At 42.9% G+C, this 26,042-nt stretch overlaps 2 protein-coding genes across 3 annotated transcripts in view; both read right to left on the bottom strand.

The window, feature by feature from the left end:
* Positions 1-883: 883 nt before the first annotated feature.
* Positions 884-4,657, bottom strand: LOC311253336 (uncharacterized protein). Its single transcript, XM_084347228.1, has 6 exons — positions 4,275-4,657; positions 3,854-3,958; positions 3,460-3,584; positions 3,130-3,291; positions 2,609-2,835; positions 884-1,693 (listed from the first exon to the last, which is right to left on the bottom strand). The coding sequence occupies exons 1-6, from the start codon at positions 4,339-4,341 to the stop codon at positions 1,591-1,593; spliced, it is 789 nt and encodes a 262-aa protein (XP_084203354.1). The 5' UTR covers positions 4,342-4,657; the 3' UTR covers positions 884-1,590.
* A 920-nt stretch (positions 4,658-5,577) lies between these two features.
* Positions 5,578-26,042, bottom strand: part of LOC311253071 (FERM and PDZ domain-containing protein 4-like) — a 93,035-nt gene continuing 72,570 nt past the window's right edge. For both annotated transcript variants that reach the window (XM_084346797.1, XM_084346798.1), the window contains 13 exons: positions 25,576-25,678; positions 24,484-24,529; positions 22,674-22,778; positions 22,318-22,425; positions 20,730-20,861; positions 19,717-19,836; positions 19,009-19,145; positions 17,504-17,630; positions 13,882-13,971; positions 13,531-13,713; positions 13,266-13,404; positions 11,610-12,623; positions 5,578-10,082 (listed from right to left, as the gene is read on the bottom strand). In XM_084346797.1, coding sequence (XP_084202923.1) covers positions 6,715-10,082; positions 11,610-12,623; positions 13,266-13,404; positions 13,531-13,713; positions 13,882-13,971; positions 17,504-17,630; positions 19,009-19,145; positions 19,717-19,836; positions 20,730-20,861; positions 22,318-22,425; positions 22,674-22,778; positions 24,484-24,529; positions 25,576-25,678 — 5,672 coding nt within the window. In that variant the 3' untranslated portion in view covers positions 5,578-6,714. The remainder of the gene's footprint in view (positions 10,083-11,609; positions 12,624-13,265; positions 13,405-13,530; positions 13,714-13,881; positions 13,972-17,503; positions 17,631-19,008; positions 19,146-19,716; positions 19,837-20,729; positions 20,862-22,317; positions 22,426-22,673; positions 22,779-24,483; positions 24,530-25,575; positions 25,679-26,042) is intronic.

The raw sequence follows: 26,042 nt of genomic DNA, 5'->3' as shown, positions 1-26,042 counted from the left end.
TGCATTTGGTCAATCCATTGATCATTTAATACTGTTATCTATAACAATGGCCCATCTTTAAGAAGCAGCAGCCTCCATTCAAGGGGCTTTGCAAACTCCAAAGTCCACAAATCAGCCATCAAAGCTTACTAATCAGTGCCCAGAGCCCTAACCATTCTATGATGACTATATTTAAAATATATTTTTACCATTACACATATCCTTAATGAGATTTCATTGTGAATTTCCATGTCCAGTCTTGTGTCCTTCTAAATTCAAATACATAGAAACAAAATGAGAAGTTCAGAGATGAGCTACTAAACTAAGAGATGTCAAATGAAGAGAGGTTAAGAAAATTACAATTGTAACCTCTTGTATAAAGCAGACGAAGAGAAGAGACTAATGTCTATAAGTGTGTTCACAAGACATCAGTGCTCAGACTGGGGAATGAGTTTGGAGGGAAATTATCCCCCTTAAGTGTTTTGCTGAAGAGAAAAAAAACACTTCACACTTCCTGCTGTAACAGCAAGGAATGAGCTTCCAGAGGATGACCTTCAGTTCACTCCTTTATAGATTAAAGAAATTCTCCTCACAAAGGATTTTTTGTGCAATTTTGTGTAATCAGCAATTTTAGGTGCTTATTGGCCTAGTTGTGTAATTACAAGTCTCACCAGCTGCTCAATTCAACTACCTGACATTAAGAGCAATGCATGAACACCTTAAAAGTAGACTTGAAACATAATAATCAAAACAGGAAAATTGCGTAGGTGATGTCTGCTATAAACACCACAGATTAAAAGGAGCTCCAACTTCCTGTTTGGTTTAAAATATGGAAAAAGCTGTTCTTTTCTAAATGAAAACAGAGATCAAGGGTACAAGACCAGAACACACAGATGAACAAGTCTTTTGCAAGTATAAAGTAATGACTTTATTGAAATTAAGGGTCTATTTTATCAAAAATCTTCAAGTTTTCAGGACAAACAGCAACAGTGCAATCAGAGACGAGGACAATTCCCAATAAACTAGACAAACATAAAACATAACTACAGTGAAAACACAACAAAGGCCACAATTTCAAGTATTTTGAATAGTAACAAGGACATATATACACAAACACCCTTATTATTAGGTAACAAGAACAGCCATTTCATACTTTAAACATTTCAATGGTCAATGCAAAAGTTATTCCATACAAAATACTAAAAATATACATTTTAATTATAATGCTAACTCAGCATTTCTCACAATGTGAATGTTCTTCTGGAAAGAAAATAGTTTGTTTCTAAAGCTGTTCGGTAACCAACAATGAATACATTATGAGGCAAGGCCATGCAACAATCGTTACTCTCGTAACAATACTTTCCAGTTGATGTGAAAATGCAATGTGATTAAATAAGAGGTTTGATTGCATTTTCAACCATTTAAGAAGCGGTTCCCATGACCTTTTGAAAGCTGCATTATCTGGCACTTATTACATTTTCAGTTCCAACGCTGCCCTTTGGAAGGAACCATGTCAAACGTTTTGGCCCAGAACCACACAAATCATTTGGGTCATCTATGAAGCACATTTTCACTGGGGAGTAGCCAGCTGGTTACATAGTGTTTCTCATGTTATTTTGTGTCCATGGGGGAGTCATCAGCACATCCCATAACCCTCTGCAACTCCTGGATACAGGGCACAATAGACTGGCTGTGCGACTGAGCCATCTTCAACCTGAGACAGAAACAGAAGATTCATGGGTTAGAAATTTCTAACTAGCAAAATAACTTTATCATCTCCCTCGCAATGCAAGTAACCATCATTTTAGGTTTGTGCTCCTGATTTTACTTTAGCTGCTCAAATTATTTAAATGAGTGAAAAGCATCATACACAAACATGTTATACACCCCAGTGAGAGCTGAAGTAAACTCCTAGGTGGTGAACATTCTAGAAAGGCAAAGACACCCAGCTGAAGTTCCTCAGGGGATGGTTTACCAACCCAGAGCTAAAAGGCGAGTGAACTCACATTCAACAGGTGGCAAGCGAGGACTCCACTAGGATGCCCATGTTGCATTGCTTCAGCTGGATAATAAAGTCAGCAATTTGTTGCCAACATGTCAGCAAAGAGAACGGAGTGAACCGACACCACAGCACATTAAGTTTGTCACAGTTTGAGCTGTGAATAGGTTTTGAGATTTCGCTGCACTGTAGAGGTCAAAAATGCGAAAACAAATATGGGCCGTAATAAATGATATCCCCAGCAAGGTTGGCTGCACCCTGATATCCCCAGTAACCTGAGTCACCCCATTTCACTTAAGGATCAGGTTATTGTGGGCAGCGTGCTGTAAACAGCTTATTATGCAACAAAATGAAGGAAATTAAGTGACTTGATTGGGGTACAGGCACATTGCTGATCATCTTCTATGCTCTGTCGCTTTTCAGATGTGTGCATGAAGGCAAAACACCGAGATAAATTAAATTACGCACCAAAATAATAAAAGACCGACTGAAAATGTCACATTTTAATTAAGGAAACAAACTGAGGTGTTTACATGATAATTTCCTTGCTGAGTATTGCCTCAATCCAATCATAATGATATAGAATAAATGTTGACACGCTACCAATGTGTGTCTGGTTCACAGCCGTACCTTCTGAGCAGCTCGCGTCCTCTGATGGGTTCAGGGTGGTAATGCTGCAGAGCAGTGAGGCTGTGAGCTGCCAAAATGCTGTAACACTGTTCTCTCAGCGCATTATGGTTCACAGTGTCCCACTGCGGCAACTCACTGGTGTAGCGCCACGCCATCAGTGTGTGTTCCAACACAGCGTCCCACTCTTTGTTCCTCAGAAGAACCTGGCCCCACTCTTGACACGAAACCTGAGGGGGAGGATAAGGAGGTATGGATTAGGATGACACAATTAAAACACTCAGTCTCACAGGAGTAACATTATGAGCAGTTTTTAATACATCTGTGAGAAAAAAAATTCCCTTTATGAAGAAAAAATAAAGCTCAATTAGAAAAGAACAGCAGGGGTGAGCTGAAAGAGCCAACAATGCCTCTTTAAAGACTAAAATAAAACCACATTCCTGAATCCAAGTAAAAGTAAATCATTTGGTTTCCACAAAGTGTCGCCATTAATGCCAACATGCCACAACACCACTGATACTCACTTTAAATGACACCAGGTGCGGATATGCCTTTCTGTAGCAGTGAGCGTCCCTGTTGGAGCCAAACCGCGAGTAGGGTATCGACCTATAAACATTGGTTTTCTTCAGCTGCAGGTCTTCCTGGAGATACTTCAGGTCTGACGCCAGGATCCTGGGCTCTTGACTCTAGGATGCAATGCAACACATCATATATTAGATTACACTGTATGCAGTGAAGGCTCAGAGTTGAGTTTTATTTTACATCTTGGATACTAAAACTCCACTCGGGATGAAAAACAACACATCCTTTTTTCTGCATTAATACACTCGTGTTAAAATGGGATGAATGGATACCTGTTCGACTAAGATGAGGGATCTGATGAGCTGTACAAGCTGCTGTTTGGAGAGAGGCGTATGGTGCTCATCCATTTTCTCACACTGCTCCTCTATCCCCCGACTCCACATGGCACCAAAGTCCACTGCAAAGAAAAAGGGAACATGATTAGGACAATGAACCAATAACAGCAGTAATTCAACTAACTGGGAACTAAACCCTAAAAACTCTGATATAAGCTTTCATATTCCCCAGCACTAAATGGCAAGAGAAACAGAAAACCACCAGTCTTTACACACTATTCTCACACTCAGTTTCTTTTTTCCATTTTCCTTCCTATAAAGTCAACTCCCAAAACTAAACCACTCAATAGTTTTGCAGGTAGGTCGACACTGGTTCCCCTTGGTTACTTACATGACTGGACACGCTTTGTGTTTGTAGCTGAGGTTCTCCCTCTTGGAGCTGGAGAAGGAGCCAGACGAGCACTTAGGATTTCTAGGTAGGACCTCCTCATTCGAGCTGTGGGAGGAAAAAAATACAGAAAATCAAAACTTTGTTCGCTTTCTAGGGACAGCAGTTCGTGTTATTATTTCATAACCTATTCCTGCTACACCCAGCACAAGTCTCAACGTATCCATCGACTGTCAGCTACATTTTCATACGCACTTATCCACGTTAAGGTCACTGCTAACATGTAATGTGTTATCGGCTAACCTGACTGTTATTCCTGTGGGCGCGCGCTTGTGATAACATTAGCATGATAGCAAAGTGGCGCCTCCCGTCACAAAGAAGTTACAGCTAATGAGAAAGAAAGCTGTCATATTTCAACACTTACCTGCAATTTTAGGCTGTGGAGCAGGTATTTCCACCAAGGCACGTCGTGGTTGGCACACAGCTGCCATTGCGACTTTCTAAAGTTTTTTGGAGCTAACTACCTGCTAGGTAGCCGGTGACGCTACTGTTAGCTGAACTTTAAACCCCACGGGGTGCACAACAATAACTTTTCCACGGCTGGAGTCGGCTTCTGCGGGTTAACTCGGCGGTCAGCAGCTCTTCCAGGGGCGACAACGCGGCAGTCGAGCTCGCTGATATCCACGTTAAAGAGAAACTAGGTTGTACTTAACTAAAAAAAAACTACAAAAACCCCCTCCGCGGGTGAAGCCTGCTAAAGTGTGGGACAAACTAACTCCTGTTCGCTCCGGGCGCCAGTACAATGCTGGTGAGGCGCGCGACACGAGTTGCCGCGCGGGCGTGGTCTGCCGCACGCTGCGACCTGATTGGTGGACGTCGCGGCGTGTGTGGAAGAGGCGCCCAATATGCAAATGAGGTCATCAGTGTCCCTCCCCCCACATCTCCTCTGCTGCAGTGGTGGGGGGGAAAGGTCACGTGAACACACGCATGGACTCACACCCCATAGTGTTAAATTCTTTATTCAGCGGTCATGTGATTCAAATCAGTCATGGACAGAGAAAGCTTTTTTGAAGGTTTAACTGCATACAATCTTCATTTTGTGTCTTACAAGAATCCTGATCCTGCAAAAAACACATTTAAAACTCATATTTGTATTGTTTTCTTCATGTTATGCTTGCTTCTCAGCCTGGAACAGAGCAACCTGTATGAGGTATCTTTTCTCCTGCAGAAGGATGCTTGTCAAAACAGGAACCTGAAGGGCAGCTTCTCTGAGGAGTGAAATCAAACAGTTGTTTCAAAATCTCCTCAATTTAAACACAATAGGCCAACAGAGAGGCATGAAGTCCAGGACCATCTGCAGCTCTTTTGTTGTCACGGACCCTTGATACTGTTAAAGATCAGCACATTTAAACTTCCTTCCTCCACTGCTTCCTGAATGCCTATAATAACTAGCTATATGACACAAGTAAGAGAAAGTGGTTTGAAAAGTGGATGTGTCATTCACCAAGTATCTGATCTTTCAATGTGAACTGCCTCACCAATTATGTGCAATAATATTATACATTATGCTGAGCTCTGATGTAGCAGTTTTATGAAAGTGACATTTAAATTATTGGCTGCTGTATTTTTATTCTAGGATGGACTCACACTCAGAACTTGCCGGTGCTGACTGTATTCTACAGTGAAACATTAGAAAGACAAAAGACACATAGTCAGAGACACAGACATATCTGTAAAATGTTTTTTAATAGATTGGTGGATCATTGAAAAAAAACAAAAAAACAAAACAGGAATTGAATTTCTTGTCAAGAGGCTGTGCCTTGATACATAGTGTGGAATAATAAATCATTCAAGCACAGAACTTATTCCAAAACAGATGATAATAAAACACAATAACTTAAAAATAATCGTATAATTAACACAGCAGTCAATCTGAAACAATCTGCATAAATTATTATTTCTCTTCTAAATTCTTAATATCTTAGTATTATTATAGTTTTATATATTTATTTTTTTCGGGGAATATTTTTTATATTTCCTCTTATTATTCTTGTCTGAAAATAATCTATGTGGTAAAATATGAAGCAAGTGGTAAATGCAGTGCAATTCTAGTGTCCCTGTATTTCCAACATTTCTAATAAATGTTTCTCTCTTCTTCCAAAAAAATAACAAACAATTAACCTGCATTGCAATGCAACAGGGATGAAATCAGTTCACTTTTACACAGTCATTCATAAATTCAAGCTAATATTTATCGTGTGAATAAAATCACTGGACTGACAGTGAAACATTTTTACTTACATTTCTACAGGTAAATTATTAGAATCACAACTATAAATATCTGTAGTAAAACTGCACTTTTATGAACTGATTGAACTAAAAAGTGAATTAACTCCAGCCCTGTACAATATTAGAGCAAATGAAACTGAAACTCAATGGCTCCTTGAAACTGCTACGGCAAACAATATAATTATATTGTATTTATGTACATTATATACATCTTTTAAATAAGTTACATAATGCACAGGTAAAAGGGTATCTATTAGGTACATATCATATTACAACGTTCTGTGACAGTATGGCTTTGTAAATATACATTACAATATTGTCATCAGAAAAAGCAAGTGCAGTCAGATATGACTGCCTTTCAGCATCTTACTAATCTTACAGTATGAGTTTTATGTAACTTTAACTTTGAGTGTAACTGCAACGAGTCGTACACTTTATAGATTTTTATATGGAGCCCATCCAGACCTTATATGAAAAATATATGACTCTTCCAGCAGACTCAAAAATAGCAAAATGCTTAAAGACAGACGTATGCTGACTGTGTAGGCCACACTATAAAGCATAAGGAGTAGCCTCTACTTGCTAAGCAGCGTTTTAAGGGAGCGGGTGAGTGCGTTAGCAATGGCCGACATGGTACTCGAGTGGCGGACCAGGGCTTTCACGCTGTGCTCCCCTGGTGCTCCAATGGTGGCAGCCTCTGCTGCTTTGAGCAAACAGATATAGTTCATAACAACCTCATCAACCTTTGCCACAACCTCTCTCTGTTGATGTGAGGCCGAGGCCCCGAGACCCCTAACCAGACACATACAAGCTTCACAGAGACAGCATAGCACCTGGAAGCTACAGGTCACAGCTAGCAGCATCTCCTCAGGACTGCTGTGGGCCTGTGCCATCCGCCGGCATGCCCGGCCTAATTCTTTCGACTCAACAGAGAGGAGCTGCTTGTACTGGGACACGTCCTGGAGAGGCATCTGGGGTCCGCGGTCGCAGCGACCTATGCTGGATCTCACCAGTGCGATGAGCTCACTGGCATCACGGCGTACGTCAGTGAAGCCAGATGGGAAGCCATACATGCGGTCCTTCAGTGCGTTGATTCGTGCGAGACGGTCACTGAAGCTCATGTTATTGAGGACCTCCCCGTACAGCTGCTCCCCAGCTGCATCCACTGCTGAGCCACAGGGCAATATGGCTGCAGCTGGATCATCGTGATCAATATCGCCACGGCTTCGTCTGGGCCTCTCCCACTCAATCTCATCGTCTTCACCCTCGCTCTTACGTTTAAAGAAACAGTAGCTAAAAGGTCCATTGCATCTCCAGGGGCTGTTGTCCAGTTTCTGAGAGCCCTTCATGTGTTTAGCATCTTTTTGTAATGGAAATGCCACAGACGCCCTTCTACTGTCGACCCTATTGCCTGTAGACCAGCACGTGGTATGGGAAGATACAGAGCCCTGGGAATAGCTCTTGGAGAGCCGCTTCCTTGTTGGCCTCCGCTGGACTTTGGTCTCACCTTGCTGGGGCACAGATGGCGACAGGGGCTGCTGGCTCCGGCTTCGGGTGGGCTTATCAAACAGAACTTCCACACTGCCAGAGTTGGCAGTCACATTGCTGGAGCTGCGTTTGAGCTCCCGGCCTCGTTGCAGATTATTGCTGAAGGGATCTGTCTGGAGCAGGGTCGGGGTAACAGCATGAATGTGGTTCTGATTCTGCCGGGACTGGATGGAATGGATGGAATTCTGCGTGCATCCTGAGTTGCTGGAGCTAACGTTGGCTTGCATGGAGAGAGGCAATGGAGGAGGGGGTGGGGGAGGTGGTGGAGGAGGTTGAGATTGTGGGTTGGGAGTCGGAGATGTAATGCAAGCCCTATTAGCAGTAGATGTCTGTCTGATAAAAGCTGAAGGATGGTCTCCCCTTCCTAGTGAGACGGTGTTGAGGTCTGCTCGTTGACCACTTACACTGGGGGCAGCAGAGAAACAAAGAGAATCATTAGGACGAGAAGACGGACGAACGGCATGCTTTGCTCTCGGGTCTGATCTGAACCAGTCCTCTGTGGTGCTGCTAGGTTGGCTTCTTGACCGAGGTGGGGGGCGATTAGTGGTACCCCCACCGTCACGGTTTCCACCTGGAATAAATCCACCATCACGGCTGATACAGCCCTCTCTCTTATACAGTGACATGAAGTGCTCTGGGTCCATACCACTCCTCTCTAGTTCACTTTCCAGGCCAGAAAAGGAGCTCCTCCTCTCAGCAGTAGCTGGCCTGTAATCTAGAGTTTCATTCACTCTCTGAGCATGCATGTCAGGACTTCTCTTGAGTTTGGCAGGAAGTGTGGCTGAATGGTATGACCGTTGATTTTTATTTGCCAGCTGCATGGTGGCTGTATTAGGGTTTGCTATATTTGGACTGAGGAATGGGGATGATATGGAGGAAGGCATACATGGGCAGCGAGCAATGGTATTCCCCCTATTCTTAACCATTTCGACAAGCTGAGGGTTGCTAGTGATAAAGCGCCTGGTGTCCTTTTTAACTGCCCCTCCCATGCCTGCACTATGCAGTTTCCCTCCCTGATGCATCTGGCTGACTGTTAGATAGTTAATCAGCTGTCTGTAGGCCTCACTGCCCTCCTTCTGGTTCAGCCCCTTGAGACAGGCCTGTTGTTTAGCATGCAGGTCATTGTTGGATCTTTTGCTTCCAGTACCTGTGGTCTCTTTATGCTTAGACGGTGTGGCTGAAGAAGGGCGCCCCGGTTCAGCCCCTGCAGCGGGAGGGTGAATGTTGGGCAGCATTTTCCGAAGGAGGGCGGGGTCTGCGTGAGGGTGGAGGTCCTTTCCCTGAGTGCCCTGGACAGGGATGCCACGAGGGATTCCAGGTTTGTTATCGTCATAGTTTAGCACCCTGAGTAATGAGGAGGAGGAACTAGAAAGTGGGTGCCTTTGCAAATGGTGGTGTTTTGATTCAACTGCACCAGGGCCAAGTGGTGAGTCAGTTGGGGTGGCACAGGCACTACTGTTCGTGCTGCCCCCAGCATCAAGGGATGAGCACAGAGAACCCTGTAGTGAACTGTGGGCTTCTCCTTGCAAATTTGAAATCCTTTTCGCTAGATGGTACTCACACAACCGCGCAACACTCTGCTGTCTAGAAATCGGCTGATGGTCACTGTGTACGTCCGATCCCTGGTCAGACCCCCCTGATCTGGATTTTTTGGTTGGGGACAGCAATGACGCTACAACTAAGTGTTCATCTTGCTCGACCGCTGCAGCGCCGTTATCTGCGTTACAGTCCCCCATGTTGACAACATCTAACATATGATCAGAGGTAGAGGAAGGAGGGCGGGGCGCTCTGTGATGGTCACGGGGAATGCTGTTCATCGCAAGGCCCTCAGCTGCACAATTTTCTGCCGAAAAAGCGTTCTGCCTTCTTTGACCGTCCCCTCGCTCACAAAATGACGTGCGCTGGTCCATGTCAAGATGACTTCGGCTCCCGCTACTCTCGCCTCGATGCAAATCCCTTGTGCTGAAAGTGTTATATTTCCCGCTGGAGTCTGCAGACTTTTTGTGATGCTTGCCTCCTGGTGTGGTGGAACTCGGGCGCTGGAGAGTGGATGAGAAGTTAGTCTGGGACCTCACCTCCAAGCTGTTTGGCCCTGATGTTGCGGTGTCCAATAGGGGGCTCCGTCTCGGAGGAACTGCTGGAGGATGAAGGTGCCGTGTTGGACTACGGGGTTTCTTCTGTATTGTTCCTCCCGTACTGGGTGAGACAGGGAATTCTGTTTTCTCCTCAAGTAAAGGTTGGTACCCCTCCCTTGTGGCCACTAGAAGACGCATGTGGCTCTCACTGAGCCTGTGAGTAGCAGCCAGTTCAGAGATTTCAGTCATCTCTGAGGAGTTGGTCTCATTGCCAGAATCCGAGGACGACTCTGGGCTAAAGCCTCGAGATACGTACACCCCTAAAAGATGAGAGAGACAAAATTAATTATAGGTAATTTAACTAAAAGTTATCTTCTGTGTAATGTGTACTGTATTTAATATTACACAGAGTTGTGTAATAAGAAGGCACATTATACAAATGTATACAGGATTCTGTTCAGGTGTTGTGGATGTGTTTGGGGAGTGTGCTCACTTCTCATGAAATGGCTAGTGGTGTGCTACTTGCTTCAACATCAACATGTGTTTCCTCTAAAAACAGGCAGCTAGGAAGGGACTTGTCCCGGATACTGATTGGCGTTTATAGCAGCCAACAGCCATGGAGCTCCCAAAGGGTTTTTCCATACACATGTGCCGGCTTGGCTTGACTTGATTTGACTCGGCACATCAGCCCAGTGCTGCAGCGATTTGCATTCCACTGAAACAGGGCTACAAAAAGATGTGACGCTCTAGTCTTGAGTCGTGGTCAAAGGAATGGCTAAAAATACTCCTTCTCCCAGCTCTTACTACGATCGGAGAATAGCCACTAACAAAGCTCCATTAAGTTGATGACAAACCTGTTTTATTTGCAATAAATTAAAATAAAAGTCCTCAGTTGTTTAGTTATTTGAAAGCTTGAATTATTAAGCAGAAAAATCTGGAAATGTTGGGTATTCACCAGCAGTTACTTAACAGTGGCTCAGTTTGACTCAGTGTGGCCAGTAGTGCCGGTGGAAAATAACCCACCAGTGAACACAACCTGATCGGGACGATACAACACAGCCAAAGAGAAGACAGAGGCCACTTTGACGACAGGGAATACAGTACCAAGGTAGTTTTCTTGCAGGCTCCTGACACCCCTGAAGCTGAGACTTCTAACTTAGCTGCTTCTGGTAACTTTGTGTATCTGTCCTTCAGGAAACTCCATAGATCACCTTGGTACTGTTAACTAACCTTTGTCGTCTTTGGAGGTGTTCACTGAGAGGCTACTGGCTGGCAGTAGTTAGGAGTGACTTTCGCAACAAGTACAGCTATCTGTCCAGCTGAGGCAGAGTAGCCAGAGGACAGCAGGGGAAGTATATGTTTTATGGAGGAAAGTAAATATTTCCTCCATAAAATATGATTCAGTTTCACCAAAACAAGTGAAGTTATAAACCCTCAGTGATAAAGTTGTGTTTTTTTACAGTGGTCTGTGAGGCTCTGTTCCCCAGGAACACTGCGCTCTGGCAGTGTCCTCTCTTTTATACATCAGTGGCAGTGTCATAAAACTTACAGAGAGTGTTTATTGGACGTACAATGAATAATGTACATTTTTGTTCTTATAATTTTCCATGAAAAGAATACCTGGTATAGGTGAGATACAGAGCAAGACATAGGTAGTAAAAACACAAACACTGCTTTTGTCTTCATGGGAACTTTAAAGGGGACAAGAGGTCACTGAGAATTAAAGCTGGATGGTAGAGAGAAGGTGATTTATTTGGGGTTGGTTGCGCCGAGTAAAATGGACATAAAAAAAAGACATAAATGATGGTGGTCAAACATAACTGTGCTTGCGTTAGTATTCAACTGACCTGGGTTGTTACTGCTGGGTGGTGGCGGGGGAGGCCTCTGATCAGAGACAGACAAAGCCTCCAGTGCCTGTAGAGTATTCACGACTGCATTCTCCAGCCTCCTCTCCCCTCCCATGCTCCCTTCCCCCTCCCCGTGTGTTGGAATGGCATCAATTAACGATACTGGTATATCGTCATTGTCACGCGTGCTCAGTGGCCTTCCCTCAGGGGCCGCGTCCTCATCCGAACTGTCCCGAAAGCCCGGCGGTGGAGCTGCTATTGCAAGGTTGAGCGTCTCTAGCAGTGTGTCATCTTCTTCGTCGTCTACGCCATCGTCTCCCTCAGGAGGAGGCAGGGATGTCAGGTCTATGATGTCATCAGTGGAACCAGCGAGCGTCAGAAATGTAGATTTGCCGGCTGCCGTGGCCAACCCTCCTCCTTGGTTACCGCAGTTTTCTCCTCCTCCTCTGTCGTCACCCACCGGCGTTCCCCCTGTGGAGTCTTCCTCACAGGAAGCATCGTCGTCATCCTCTGCGTCGTCAGTTGTGTCGCGATAAAACAGATCCCTTAGCAGTGGCTCTTCACCACCCTCCTCACTTATAATGTTACTATAGACATGCGTGAGGCCACTGAACTGAAATGGCACCCTGTCCTGTGGCCGAAAGTCTGTGTTGTTGTGCATGTAGGGCGGTCTGTGCTCCGGTACCTCAGGGCTCTCCAACAGTCTTTCATAGCCCAAGTTCTTAGCCTTGTTCAAGGGCGGGTCCCCCCCAAAAATAAATGACACTTTGGCGCTCCGCGGTGAGTCTTGAGTTTTGTGTCTGGTAGCGGGGGGAAGAGGAGGGGGCAACGGACTTCTCCGAGTCCCAAGGTCGGGGTTTTGGGGTTCATGGAAGTAGGGAGAGATGCTGTTTTCTCTCTGCCCGTTGTCTGGATACTGAGAGTCCCTGTTGTAGACCTCCTCCTGGCTGAGTGATGGCTCCTCATTGTTCCCCAAAGATGTGCTGTATGGCCACTCCAAGACACGATCCTGACCTGCAAGACAGCAGCAATACAAGGTCTTATTACTTTTTGTGTTTCATATTTCATGTCGATTAAAGTTTAAAGGGCCTGCCTCTTCTTCACTAGACTTTTGAGTGCTCCTCTTCAACATTGTTGAGGTTTTTCTGCACTGTGTAGCATAAATCTTTAAGCCGTTTAATCCAGCCATGAGTCTTTTCCCTCAAAATGTGTCAGAGCGCGAGGTTTCATCAGCCTCGGATGTGCGTGTCGCCTTCCAGGACAAAGATCTCGCCACTTTTTCTACATCATTCCAGACACGAGTAAAAACTGTACGGGTAAAAAAACCACACACTTTCTTCACTTGAAAAACTTTAAACACTGACTGTAAACTTTGAATTGTGAATGACCTCTTGAAATTAAAAGTTAAAACATGCCTGATCATCTGCTTTTCAGACATCATTTTATTATTGCATTTTAAAAAACAGCTGAATCAGAGCAAACAGCTTTAATCAGAAAATAATTACCTAATCCCCTTATTGCATGTTAGCGTGTGAGACTGCATTTGAGGATAAATGAGTAGCATCATTTGTCCCGGAGGGACCCGTGCTTTCATTATAATTATTTCAATCCATATTATCTTGGCCACACATACACACACAGCTAATAAAGACTCACTGTTGTCATCCCCTCCAGTGCTATTGCAGTGGGGCATGCTGAAGATAGATCTCCTTGCGTCCACTAGGAGGCGGTAGTAGCCTGCTGTTAAACAGGCCAGGTTCATTGCGTCACTCGACTCCATGATCAATGTGATGGGCTGTGAAAAATAATGAAAGTAAGCAGGAAAGGAGGGAAGAGAACAAACAAAAACCGATGCTTTAAATCGAGCAGGATAAAATAATATTTGCTTGTGTTCCTGTTTTTCAGACGGAAATGTTCTCACCCTGACGTCCAGCACGTGCAGCTCCAGTCGGACGTTGGTGTCGTCCTCGGTGAGGATCTCGATGCGGTTGACGTGGCTGAAGTCAGCCAACAGGGCCACCAGGTTGGTCCGGGCGTTGATGACGTGACTGATGCCGTAACGTGGGCCCACTAACAGCGTCACATCTGTCTGTTTCTCCCCTTGCTGCAAGAAGAAGTGCATTCAGTTAATGGCCCGTTAAAAGTAATTGAAGAACAACTTGGCAAAGTCTTTTCCTCAAAGTTTTGAACAGTGACGGAAATGCAGTTATAAACCATACTCAAGTTTGCTCTCAAACTTTTTACAGATCCTCTCCAGGACTAATGGCCTTACCAAAAGTATTGATTTGAACTCCCTCCCTCCATACAGTCTGAGTTCACTGAGGTACCTCAGGTAATGCACCTTGGCCTGCAAAGCAGTCAGCTGCACAGAGAAAAGTGAAATACATTAGTGAGCATCATCCGAAAAGAAATCACTTCAACCAGAACAGACGTATTTGTCTTCTAACGTCAGGATGTAAGGCACTCCCCGAGCCATTCTGATCTGGACCGCTGACTTTCCATTATATCCCATCATATCATTTAAATCTGATCAAAATGTGAGGAGCTCTTTATGGTTTGCTTGTGTGGATGTGTGCCTCTCAAGCTATTTAGGGTCAATGGGATTTTCAAAGCTCAAACTTGAAAGTACTGAAATAATTTTTGGCAAAGTACCGATGCTTTCACTGCAATAACACATTTTTGACTTTTACACAGCAGATTGTGTTTTTTTCTTGTTTATTTATGTGTTTTTACCACTACATGCCGATGGAAGGCGATACATTTGCAATGCAAAAGCAACTGAATATGTGTCATATTTCAAGATTACTTCAGAACCACTCACAATACTCATCACACAAGTCTCCAGCTGCTTTTTTCCTTTTTTAGATGAACTACTCCTTTACTAGGGTACATCCACAGTACTGTGCATTCTTTTGATTTTGCGTCTACATTTAAGAATAAAACCAGTCCACAGTCTAATGCTGTAATCATTTCCCTCCCCATCGGTCTCAGAAACAAAGCGCTAATGGAATGTCTGACCTCGCTCCTCAAAAACCAGACTTCTCCATTAAAAAATCATTTTGTTTTCACGAAATTCCCGCTCAGTCTTAACCACCGTCTCCTCGCAGAACCGAGCGAGCAGCCTCTTCTGGTGCGAGGGGCTGAGTGATAACTTCAAGACGGTAATGAGAAAGCTAATTTGGAGCGTCAACGTTTTGAATTGCACGTCAGTTCATTGGTGCTGCTCGGCTGTACTTCTCCCTAATGAATAGAGTGGATATCCACCGCCACTGTGAATGCAAATGACGAGCCGGCGCATCAAACTGCTCGGGCGCCGAGGGGAGAAAATCAATATCCCGTTGGTATGACTGGCGTTTTGTAAACTTTGTACGCACATAAACACATATAGGGGGTAAAGGTGTGTTTTAAACATGAACCACATTCCTTCAGCAACAACATGAAGCTGCATTAAGCAGAGCGAGTTGGGCATGAAGCAATACTGATTGGCCTGCTGATGGGCGATGTTGTTCAGTCTCAGTGAGCACTCCACGGCTCATTGATTGCATACATTGGAAATAAATGAGAGACTACGCATGATTTTATTTGCCGTCACTTAAAGGCAAACAACTATAAACATACTTTAACGTGTCTGTAACATTGGTTTGACATCCAAACATCTACTGGCTTCAACTGAAGAGCAGCGCTACCACAACGGCCGGTTTGATTCGTCTGTATTGTGCAAACTCTGATGGATGTCGGTGCACAAACATGTTGACTTATTGCTCTGTAGATTTATTAACATGGAAAACTGCAGATCACACCCTGAATATACATGGTATTTCATTTTTATAGTAAAAAATACAGACAGCAGAGAGCTTCTAATGATATGAAATCTTGTAGACGTGGAATAAAACTTGTCATTCTACATTTTATTATAACAAATTCCCCAAAAAGAGCAAAACCATCGATGGGTTAGGCTTTTCTCTCAGTGCTTTCCTACTTTCCTGCTCTGTCACACCCGATTCTTTCCGAATAAACATGTCTATCTTGAAAAATGGGTCAAAACTATATAGTGTAATATTTTTAGGCTAAGCAATTTCCTAAAACAGCTGGGATCTGTGGTTCATGGAAGTAAGGATAAATAATATTGAAGGATTAATACATATTTGGTGAGTATTTATGGCAGCAGGACTTTGTATGTGGGATCGTCTCAGAATAAACAGGGCTCGTGTTCATCGCAGTGTAGGAACATGTCAGCCAGCGTGATGTTTTCTCTGCAGGGTTCACACACATACTTCAACATCAAACTCAAAGATTTTTTTAAAGACATTCCAGGCTCAGTTCTCTCAAATTCAAGGACCCAACACGGCATGGTTTGGGACATGGATCAAAGATTCATTACTGTCACAACACTGACAATTTTAAAATGAGAACTAACTCGATGTTTCATAGAGGCTTACTGACAACAATTAAAAAGAAAGAGAGACTTGGATGTGTGAACACAATAGGATTTAATAGCCTGTGTGATAAAAACCAATAAAAAACTCTCTTGGTGATCATGCAAAAGAATCTAATGCTAATATTAACATAGGGGAAATAATTCAATGCAATTCAGGCAAGGCATAACAGAGACATGCGTTTAGGAGACTTAAAAGTGAAATTACAGAACACCAAGGCAACGACTTCATAGACAAACATTTAGTTGTTTCTCTTCTGACAAGACAAGACAGCGCCAACATAATTCAACTTAAACTAAAGAGTATGACCTGCCAAATGTTTCTAGAATGAAAACAAAGTAGCAATGAATGATATAAATCCTCATTATTTTGCCGTCCAGTTGCCTCTGATACAGCACTTAGAATTACCATGACCTGGATGACCGGTGTAACCAGGTGAGGATGTGAATGATGGAAACACAAGAGACCACTGAATAGGGGCCAGGCATCATTCAACAGCTGAGTCGATAAGAAATATCTGACGGAACATTTCCTAGCGTAGCATACCCTCATTCCCCTAAAAATTCCCTACAGACGCATCTATTAATGACTGTATTTCAAAGCCTTGATTTCCTCCCCTCAAAGCATTTCAGTGGACTGTGTGGTCCCCGTCTTAGCCGTTGTTTGGACAACAGCTGAGCTCAGTACACAGCTTCAGTGCCTCACTCACACTGTTGGTTTTGGCCTTTTCTGTGGCTCTAACACTTGTTTTTGCAACAGAGCAGCCACGTCTCGTGCTGCTCGAGAATAAAGAAAACAACAACTCGTGACTTATTCATAACTACAGCACAACTACAGCAGGATCCCACAAGGATACGTTGTTTACTTTTCAACGTACAGTCTCTCGCCTCACCCGCAGGTCATTATAATTCAGTTTGGAAAGAGTTTCTGTCTTCTCTGAGACAAAAATACCATCCCTCTATTCTGACTGTCTAACTGAGATCCACCTGCTAATCTCATTTGCATGACAGGTGATAGTAGATCACTCAATCACGCTGAAACCGTTGCCCGGGTTAATTTTGTTTCGGCGTGCTGCTGATTTGTACGTGTCAGAGTCAATTTGGGCGTCGCAGAATGGAGAGATCAGCAGCTTCCTGTATTATGAAAGGAGTTTCACAAAGTTCTGCTGAAGTTGGATCGGAGGCCCCAGACTGTGTGTGTGTGAATATGAATATCTTATTATGCACAGTTTGACATGCACTTTGCTTATTATTCACATTAGCATTCAAGGTCTAGTTCGACAAAGGGTCTTAGGTTGACAAGGGTGAGAACCTTTACAAGGTCGCGCATGGCGGCGATGCTATTTTTAGATATTGCATCAGAAAACAAAGAGGCGGTGTGTTTGTGCACATTTGTGTGTGTGTGCGCGAGTCAGAAGTTTATTAACAAGGGCGAAGGAACACAAAGAGAACTGCTTACTTTTTTCCCCGGAGGCACGAGGTTCTGGTTGGTTTTGAGGATGTGCGTCAGAGCCTTCTTGATGTTTTTCTCCTTCATGCTGGACAGCACGGCGGGAGGCAGGAACAGCGGCAGACCCCACTCCTTTCTGTTGAGGGGAGATTGGGTTCAGCATAAAGTCGCCCTTGAAAAAAAGTATTTCCTCCAGACTTGGGTTAAATATCTGCAGTTAAGAGCTGGAAATTGGATGACGTTCACTCTCAGACACTCACTGAAGTGACTTTAAGGAGGAGAGCTTTCTCTGTGGAAAGTGGAAGAGTATTTTTCTAACGACTGCTGAAATGACTAGGCTGCTGTACCAACGAAAGCACTGGCCTATGCAATCAGGAAAAATGTTATAACCATCTTTCGTTACAAAGACCCTCATCAGGTTTTTGTTTTTTCTGCTTTTGGCGACCCTCGGTCTTCTCCTCCCACCTGTCGATCCACAGGTGTGCAAAAGTTTTGCTCTGTGATGCTTAAAAAATGTCTGAAACAATGAATTATCAAAATAGATGACGATGATGGATTAATCAACTAATTTTTGCAGGCCAATCTGTAATTTGGCAAGTCATGATGATGCTATGATATGATATGATCATGATACACGTGAACAAAATAACTTTTTTGCATTAATTTAGCTGTTTATGTCATTCAGTTTTAGTTTTTTTATCTCTGTATCATATTAAACTCCACATTCATTCAGATTAAGGCGTCATAGTCAAATATTTTAGACATGACTCATACAAGAGGTCTGGATTTCATTGGTTCACGAGAAAAAAATGCAAATAGTAGAGTGCAACTTTAGAGCAAACCTGCAGTGGTGGAGGAAATATTCAGATCTTTTACTTTAGTAAAAGTACTAATACCACATTGTACAAATACTCTGTACAAATTAAAGGCCTGTACTGAAAATGTTAAGCTAAAGTATATACGTATAAGATGACAGTATTACAAGTACTCAATCCAAAAAAAAGAAAATGTCTCCAATGACTGTTACTCCTTTTACATATTGCATCATTAGATCATTATTACTCTCGCATTGATGTAAAAGCAGCATTTCACTGTTGCAGTTGGTTGAAGTAGAGCTAGTTATTTTGTATATGACCAGTGATTATGCTCATTATGGGTTGTTTGTAAAAATTCTGAAAAAGTGCCAATGCTAACAATTATAGTTAGCAAAAATAGTTAACAATTTATTATTTCGGCTTTACTTATATAAACTGTTGGGTAGTTTAATTTATAAACATAATATCACATTTTATTAACTCTTTTTCTATTTTGTGCAAAACTATTAATTTGCCCAGTAACTTCATCTGTCAGATAAATGTACTGAAGTAAGAAAGTACAATCTTTCAGAGAAGAGGAACGTCATTTATTATTGATGGCTCAGCTCCAGGCTGTACAACAGTTTAACATTACGGATCATGTTTGCGGTGGCAAAAACGCACACACACAGACACACACACACCCACAGCCGCACTTACTGGATGTACTTGAGCGAGACCTTCTGGCTCTGCCTGGTTGTCATGGTGAGGATGTACATCTGCAGCGCGGCCAGTCGGAGCGCGGCGTCGTACTTCAGCTCCGGTCCGAACCGCTCCAAGCACACGTCGTTACAACTCTACGGCAAAGCGGGAAAGTAAAGTTTCATGAGAATCCCGACGTCTGTTTTAGGGCTCGTGAAGAGCATTTCATCTGTCCGCTGAGCAGCTCGAGCAGCAGGAGTGCATCCTCACTCAGCTGAATGAAGTTCTCAGCCTTTGTGGCTGGAGAGTCCTTCAAAGCGACACAGTTTCCAGTCCTGGATGAAGCACTGGGAAGCACAAAAAGGTGAAATCTGACAGGAAAAAAAGATGAGCTTTTCTCCTCCCAGGCTATTTGACTTGATTAATTACCAAAAGAATCCTTTGGGGAAGAGAGAAGTAGTTTATAGAAGAGCGTCTGTAGATGAAGACTTTATTTGCAAATGAGCTTTTTGTTTAAACAAGATCCATTCTGTTTCATCTGATTAACTTTTTTATCAACTAAAAATCACTTCCAAACCGTCTGGTAGATCGTAACCCCCCTAAAAGAAGACAGAAGAAGAAAAAGCTATTTTTTCATTTGTCACCTACTGATCAAGAAGTGAGCAGGGCTTTAGTTCATGTTATAATCAGAGTCAGTTGAAGAACCTTCCTGGTGACTCTGCCCACCTGTACGTAGAGGTATTCAAATGCCACAGCGTCTCTCCGGAGCAGCTCCACGGGGTCCCTGGGCACGAAGCTGACTCGGAAGAAACACTTCATCTTGTCAGAGCCGGGCCTCTGGGTCACCTGGGCACACGGACAGGAGGAGAGGAAGGAGGAAGAGAAAAGAAGAAGAGAGAAGAGAAGAAGAGGTAGAGAAAGAAATACAAATATTGTACTTTACTCCAATATGTTTATGTGCTAACTTTAGCTTTAGCCTCAAATATAGAATAAATCAACAGCAGTGGTATTATATGTTATTCAAACCACTCTACAACCTAAAGACATGATTTTGTAATTCAGCAGCAGTAACCCAGAAAAAAAAGCGAACTTGCTTGCTCAGTGGCTGTCTGTGCATTTGACTCCATTTCTTATTCAAGACAAAACCACAAGACCAGCATCGCCTCTTAAATATTGATTATATTTGATAAATTATTTAATGTGGGAGCGTTCAGAGGGCAAGAGAGAGAGAGAGAGAGAGAGTCTATTTTCTAATTCAGGGACGACCAGTTTTTCTCCTCTACACCTGTCACCAGGATTGACACTCAGGTGTATTACAGTATATTGTGTGTTTTATCAAGCGTGACGGGGAAGAGTGACTCTTAAACATTCATCTGCCACTGAGTGCGCCATGTGCAGAGCTTCACATCTGAACCGTGTGGTATGAATATTAAAATTGTCCTCTTGTGATCCTGCAACCTCATTAGAATGTAGCGGGCACTGTGGGCGAGTCTGCGTGCCGGTGTGCGTGTGTGTGTGTGTGTGTGGTGTTCGGGCATTTGTGGGGTATCTGCAAGTGTGCGTGAGAGGGTAGGTGTAATGTGAGCTGTCGCCCCTGCTGTGCCAGTGCTGATAAATGACACCGGGGTCCAAATGCTTCTTGAATACAGAGCAGGAATGTGTGTGTGTGTGTGTGTGTTTGTGTGTCGGACAGAAAAATGGAGGCAAAGAAAGCAGAAGAAGGAGGAAACATCTCCTACCTGAGAAAGCATCTCCTGTTCGTGCAGGAGAAGCAGTTTGCTTCCAGAGCCCTCCGTCCTCTGCTCCAGTATGAGGGAGAAGTGCTCGATGCATTTGATTGACAGCTTCTCTTGCAGGGTCAGGAGCACATCCTGAAATAAACATGCCACACGAACAGTCGCTTTATAGTTACGGCACATGCTTTCTATGTGTGCACGTATCATAGTATGCTGCCTTGGGAGGAACAAGAAATACATGTACTTTTACTTCAGTTTGATGAAATGAAGCAACTGCAGTTGAGAAGACAAACAGTGGTTTTCTTTCTGTCTAACTTGAATGATGTGAGCTTCACGATGATAGAAAAAGGTCTATCTCTGTAGGGATCCTTTTCCCAATGTTGTCAGAGACTTAGAATACAATATGAGCCTGTCGGTGGCAAAAAAGAAGAGGTACTTTGACGGACAAAGTAGTATCTGGAGTAGAAATATATAAATAAATCCAGTATAAAAATAAGTGATATTAAGTGATAACTGACAATAAGTGATGAACCTACCCAGCATGCGGTTTCATTTCTAATTTTATAACATTTTAAATGGGGGAGACATGGCTCAAACCACCAATCTTTTGACTGGGAGCCTGTTTCACAGCGGTAAGCGCAATGACTGTGTGACATTAATGTATAAAAATGGTGTCCTGGATGTCCTGGAAACTTCTTGTTTTCAGCTCACAGGCTATATTGTTATATGTTGATGACATCATATATTAAACATTAAAAGCGTTGAAATCACGTCTTCATGTAGACCAAATTTCCCCTACCGGTGACTTTGGAGAAATACTCAAAACTAATCAGCATCGTCTCTTTTTCAACAAACAAATGAAAAAGAAATCTAAAAATGTTCAAAGTTTTCCTTTCTCTAGAAGTGGGTAACAGATAGTCGACTAAATTAAGGCTCTATCGAGCTGAGACGTCTGAATGAAGTCTTCTGCTTGCTGGGTTCTGTCTCTGTGGTCATCCAGACTGTGAAAAGGCACATGTCTGTAATCAGGGCAAGCAGGCGAGCTGTTACCGTGGTAACAATTGCGTGACAGGGTAACACAATCTCTTTATTTGGCAGAAAAATAAAGCCTGAACCAGGATTTAGTCCACAATTACATTCTGGCCATCGCAGCCCAGCCCGCAGCTGCCAGCTGAGGTAATTAACTGGACCAATTCTACCATTTTTTTGTATAATATGTAAATCTAGGACCCACGTTTAAAAATACCGGAATTAACTTTTAATAAAAATAGATTTTATTGATCAATATTAGAGGAGAAGTCTTGTTAAGATAACCGAATATTGATGCTGGAGCTGAGGAGGCGAGACACGGTGGATCGAATAAGAATCTACAAGTCAAAAAGTGGAAACTTCGCCACGTTGCCTGAATAAATGAGGTGCTCAAACAAATGGAACTCAAAAATGAATTTCATGGTCCGTGTGTGCGCGCCGAGACACGCTAATTTGCACTCCAAATGAATTTCTGCTTTCGTAATTATAGATGCTGCCGAGACTGCTAATTTTGTTGAGCGTGCCTCCGGGGGAAGAACACACACATGCAACAGACACACACCTTGATAGAGGTACTGCTGTCGAAGCGAAAAGACTTTGTCTGCCCGTTCTCCAGGTAGACCTTCAGGACATTTGGCATGAACAGAAGAGCGTTGTCCTTCACCGGGTTCTGCAAAAGGAAGCCGCGGGATCAGTGTTTCCAGTCTGTGCATTTGTGGCGAACAGATGAGGTTTGATATGCGCAAAGGAATTCATAAAGTGTCTTATCTGTCTGGCATTCGCTGAACTATCTGTCTTAATGATGTAAGTGGCAACCATCTGGCACTGCTTATATAGGTCATACATAATGGTGTGTGTGTGTGCTTGTATGTGTGTGTGTGTGTGTGTGTGTGTGTGTGCGTGCGTGGTAGAACTTACTGGAACCTGGCCGTTTATGATGACCTCCTCTGCAAAGCGCACTTTGACCGGATTGGACTTGAGCATGGCTTTTTTGGCTGCACTGATGAACGCTGATTTAGGGGACTAAGAGGCAAGCGTCCAACGAGAGAGAGAGACAGAGAGAGACGGAGAGGGAGGGAGAGAGGAGGAAGACAGATGAGAGGAAGAGAGATAAAGAGATGCACATGCACAAACAGAGGAAAGGGGAAAAAAACAGATATCCAGCACGTTAGCTCAACATGCTACATTTGTAAATCAATAAAACATTAACAGAAAAACATCTGATTTCCTAAAAAAAATTGGAAAAGTGCAAAGTATAAGTAAGCAGTTTATTTATTTATTTTTTAAATTTTGGTTTCCTCAAACACAACCCTGGTAGTGCATTCAAAGTCAAAAAGTGAATGGAGCAGGAACACAAGGTCATCAATTAATCCCCTTCAAATTAAAAGTCCAGTGTTTTTCTATATTTTTCTTGCTGTAGTAAAAATAACAATACTGTAGTGTAAAGTGCAAGTAAAAGTTGTGTCTGGTAAAGGTTGACTTAATAAGACATAGTTAATAATATAATAATATGATTAATGAGATGATTTTATTTGTATTAATAATCTAAAGTTGCAAAGTAACTTGTTACTAAAGCTATCAAATAAATGAAGTTGAGTGAAAGTATAAAATAATGTAAACTGGAATTACTCAAGGATAATACAAGTACCTTAAAATTGGACTTAAAGGTGCAGTATGTCGTTTTTGGGAGGACATGTTCATCTTCATAGATTGATTTTCATGCTTAAACAAACTAAATAAACAAACTTATTTTCGTGACTGAATAATTTGTAGAATATGTAGTTTAATAAAAAACAAAAACAAAAGGATACGTAATGGTCCACAATAATTTCCTAAAGTTTCTAGGCAAAGTACTTTACAGCAAACGTTGCTCAAACAGGAGTAAAGCGTGCATTTGTTGGGCACTATTTTTAGCAGTGGATTAACGACCACTTGCTTCTCTAATGAGTTTTTACAGCAGCAGGACGGTGAGAGTGGGATTGAAGCGACATAAACAACTGTTTAGAGTTTCATTCTTGACCTTGGAGACGGCAGCTGACAGGAAACGCTCGGTCAAACCCGTTCTAGAGCTTTTGCTCATATCACATGACCTTCATCATCAGTTGGATGTCAAAGTGTTCAAAAGTGAAGTGTTTGCTGCTCACTTATTCTTGACCTCGAAAACAACACTTAACAAAACAATGACTAATAATTGTGGATAACCTGGCAAACCCCATGTGCTGATGAAGACCATGTGATATGATCAAAAGCTCCGGTGTTCATGGTAATGAAGGAACATGTTACCTAGTGCGATGCTGTGGCTCTCTGATGTTATTTTGGATCGATTCGCTGCCGGCCCTGGCATTTTCACCAGATTTTTTTGAGAATAAGACAAATATGGACTATCGGCAGTTTTTATCCTTTAAGTACAGGACAGAGTTTAACAGGCCTGGAGCTGAGCCCAAGCCTGTTTACTGAGAGAACACTGGAGTTACAAGCCACAAATCTATCCTCTCCAAACATAATGTCAAGGGCAGACAATGTCCTTTACAGAGTTGAAATTACTCGCAAGAGAAAGGTTATGAAGATTCAGAGGAACAGACCCTAAGTCATCATCACCACGTTCTTGTTCCTGATGATGTAAAGGCAGCAACAATCCATTCTTGATCAATATATCTGATACATGCAATAGTTGCGCTGTGGTCCGAGAACTAAAAAAAGACCATTCGGTAGGAGCTGATCTACTCACAGGATACGGTTGGACAACAGTCAACATGATGGATTCTTTGCAGCTCCTGAAGCGAGAAGAGAGCGAATCACAGAGTCAACAAAATCATCAGAAAACAACAATCACAGCGAACAACAGCGGCAGATAAGCAACTAGAAACTTGATTAGCTTGGCTGAAATGGAATGAGATGCCTCTGGCAATCACCGCTTAGAAGACGCAGTTAAAAGAAACACACACACGTACACACACACACACATACAGGACACCCATTAGTTTCCCATTTAAAAAAAACATGTGACAGTATCTCTGGCGAAGTGAAACATGATTTCCGAGTGCGATCGTGTGCATCGAATAAGCAAAAAGTTGTATTTTCAACTAGGCGTCGGGGTGTAAAGCATGACTGACACTTAGCGAGCAGTTCATTAGAGTTTCACATTGTTCTGCAAAATTAAACATGAGATTTTAAAAAGAACAAATGAATGATAATGAATTTGTTTCACCGTGATTTTGTCTGGCCCTGTTTTCAATGTTCGATCAGGATTAAACCTGACATTTCATTTACATTTTTTAAAATGACAAACGTCATCCAGATGTGCCCTAAATAAATCACATAAAGCCCACATTATGTTTCAAATCTGAACACGCCTCGGGCTCAAGCAAGTGATTTTATTGCCCATGACACGTTTAAAGAGTTTAATCATTCTCACTCACCATGGAGTAGATGCCTTTCTAATGTCTCTAAAGTGGTAATTTGACGTTTTATCCCTGCAAAAACCATGTCGGGACCATTTCTTCAGAAGCATCAGTGAAAAAAGTTCACAATAAGGTCTGTAGACTATCCAGAAGCATTATTTTTTGGAATGGAAACTACATTTTTTACTGCAAAAATTAATTCCACCATTGTCCTAGGAAGGAGGCAGAAATCTCAGAGGGGGGTATCTCAAAATTGAGACAAATAAAACCCAAACAACTGTATGTGCATGGCTGGATAGCATTAGAACTAGCACAGCATCATATCTTTTTGTAATAGGAGTGACCTGGCCCTTTAAATTCCAGGTTATCAGTAAGCTTCAGTACAAGGTTTGCATGATCGACAAGGTTCCCGAGCCCACCTGACGAGGTCGATGACTCGTTCCCTCGGGGCCGAGCTGACGGGCTCATCGTTGATCATGATGATCTCATCGCCTGGCAACAGCTTCCCCTCTGATGGACCACCTACACACGAACAAGAGATTATCTATGAATGAATCGGCGCTGGAACAGATGCTAACATGTGTCAGGTCATCTGCAAAAACATCGACCTTGCTTGGGTCTGTCTGCCGACACATCTTATAGGTGTGAGCGTTAATAAACTGCAGCGTCCTCGAGCACATACTGTATATTCCTTTCCTCTGCCAGCGACTTGAAATAGAATATGCATTAGCTCAATTGTCTGCTTGGAATTCAGCACTCATTGATTATTGTGATTGCTAATCACTGTGTGTGTCGGTGCAGACACCGGAGCTGGCAGGTGATAGGGGTCTGTGAGCAGTCATTTGGCAATCATCCAATCAACCAAAATAAACAATACTTACAGGAA

This window comes from Pagrus pagrus, assembly GCF_965226575.1.
Source record: "Pagrus pagrus genome assembly, chromosome: 24".
Classification (NCBI taxonomy): Eukaryota; Metazoa; Chordata; class Actinopteri; order Spariformes; family Sparidae; genus Pagrus; species Pagrus pagrus.
The sequence above is the reverse complement of the archived record's forward strand: the minus strand, read 5'-3'. Positions and strand labels throughout refer to the sequence as shown.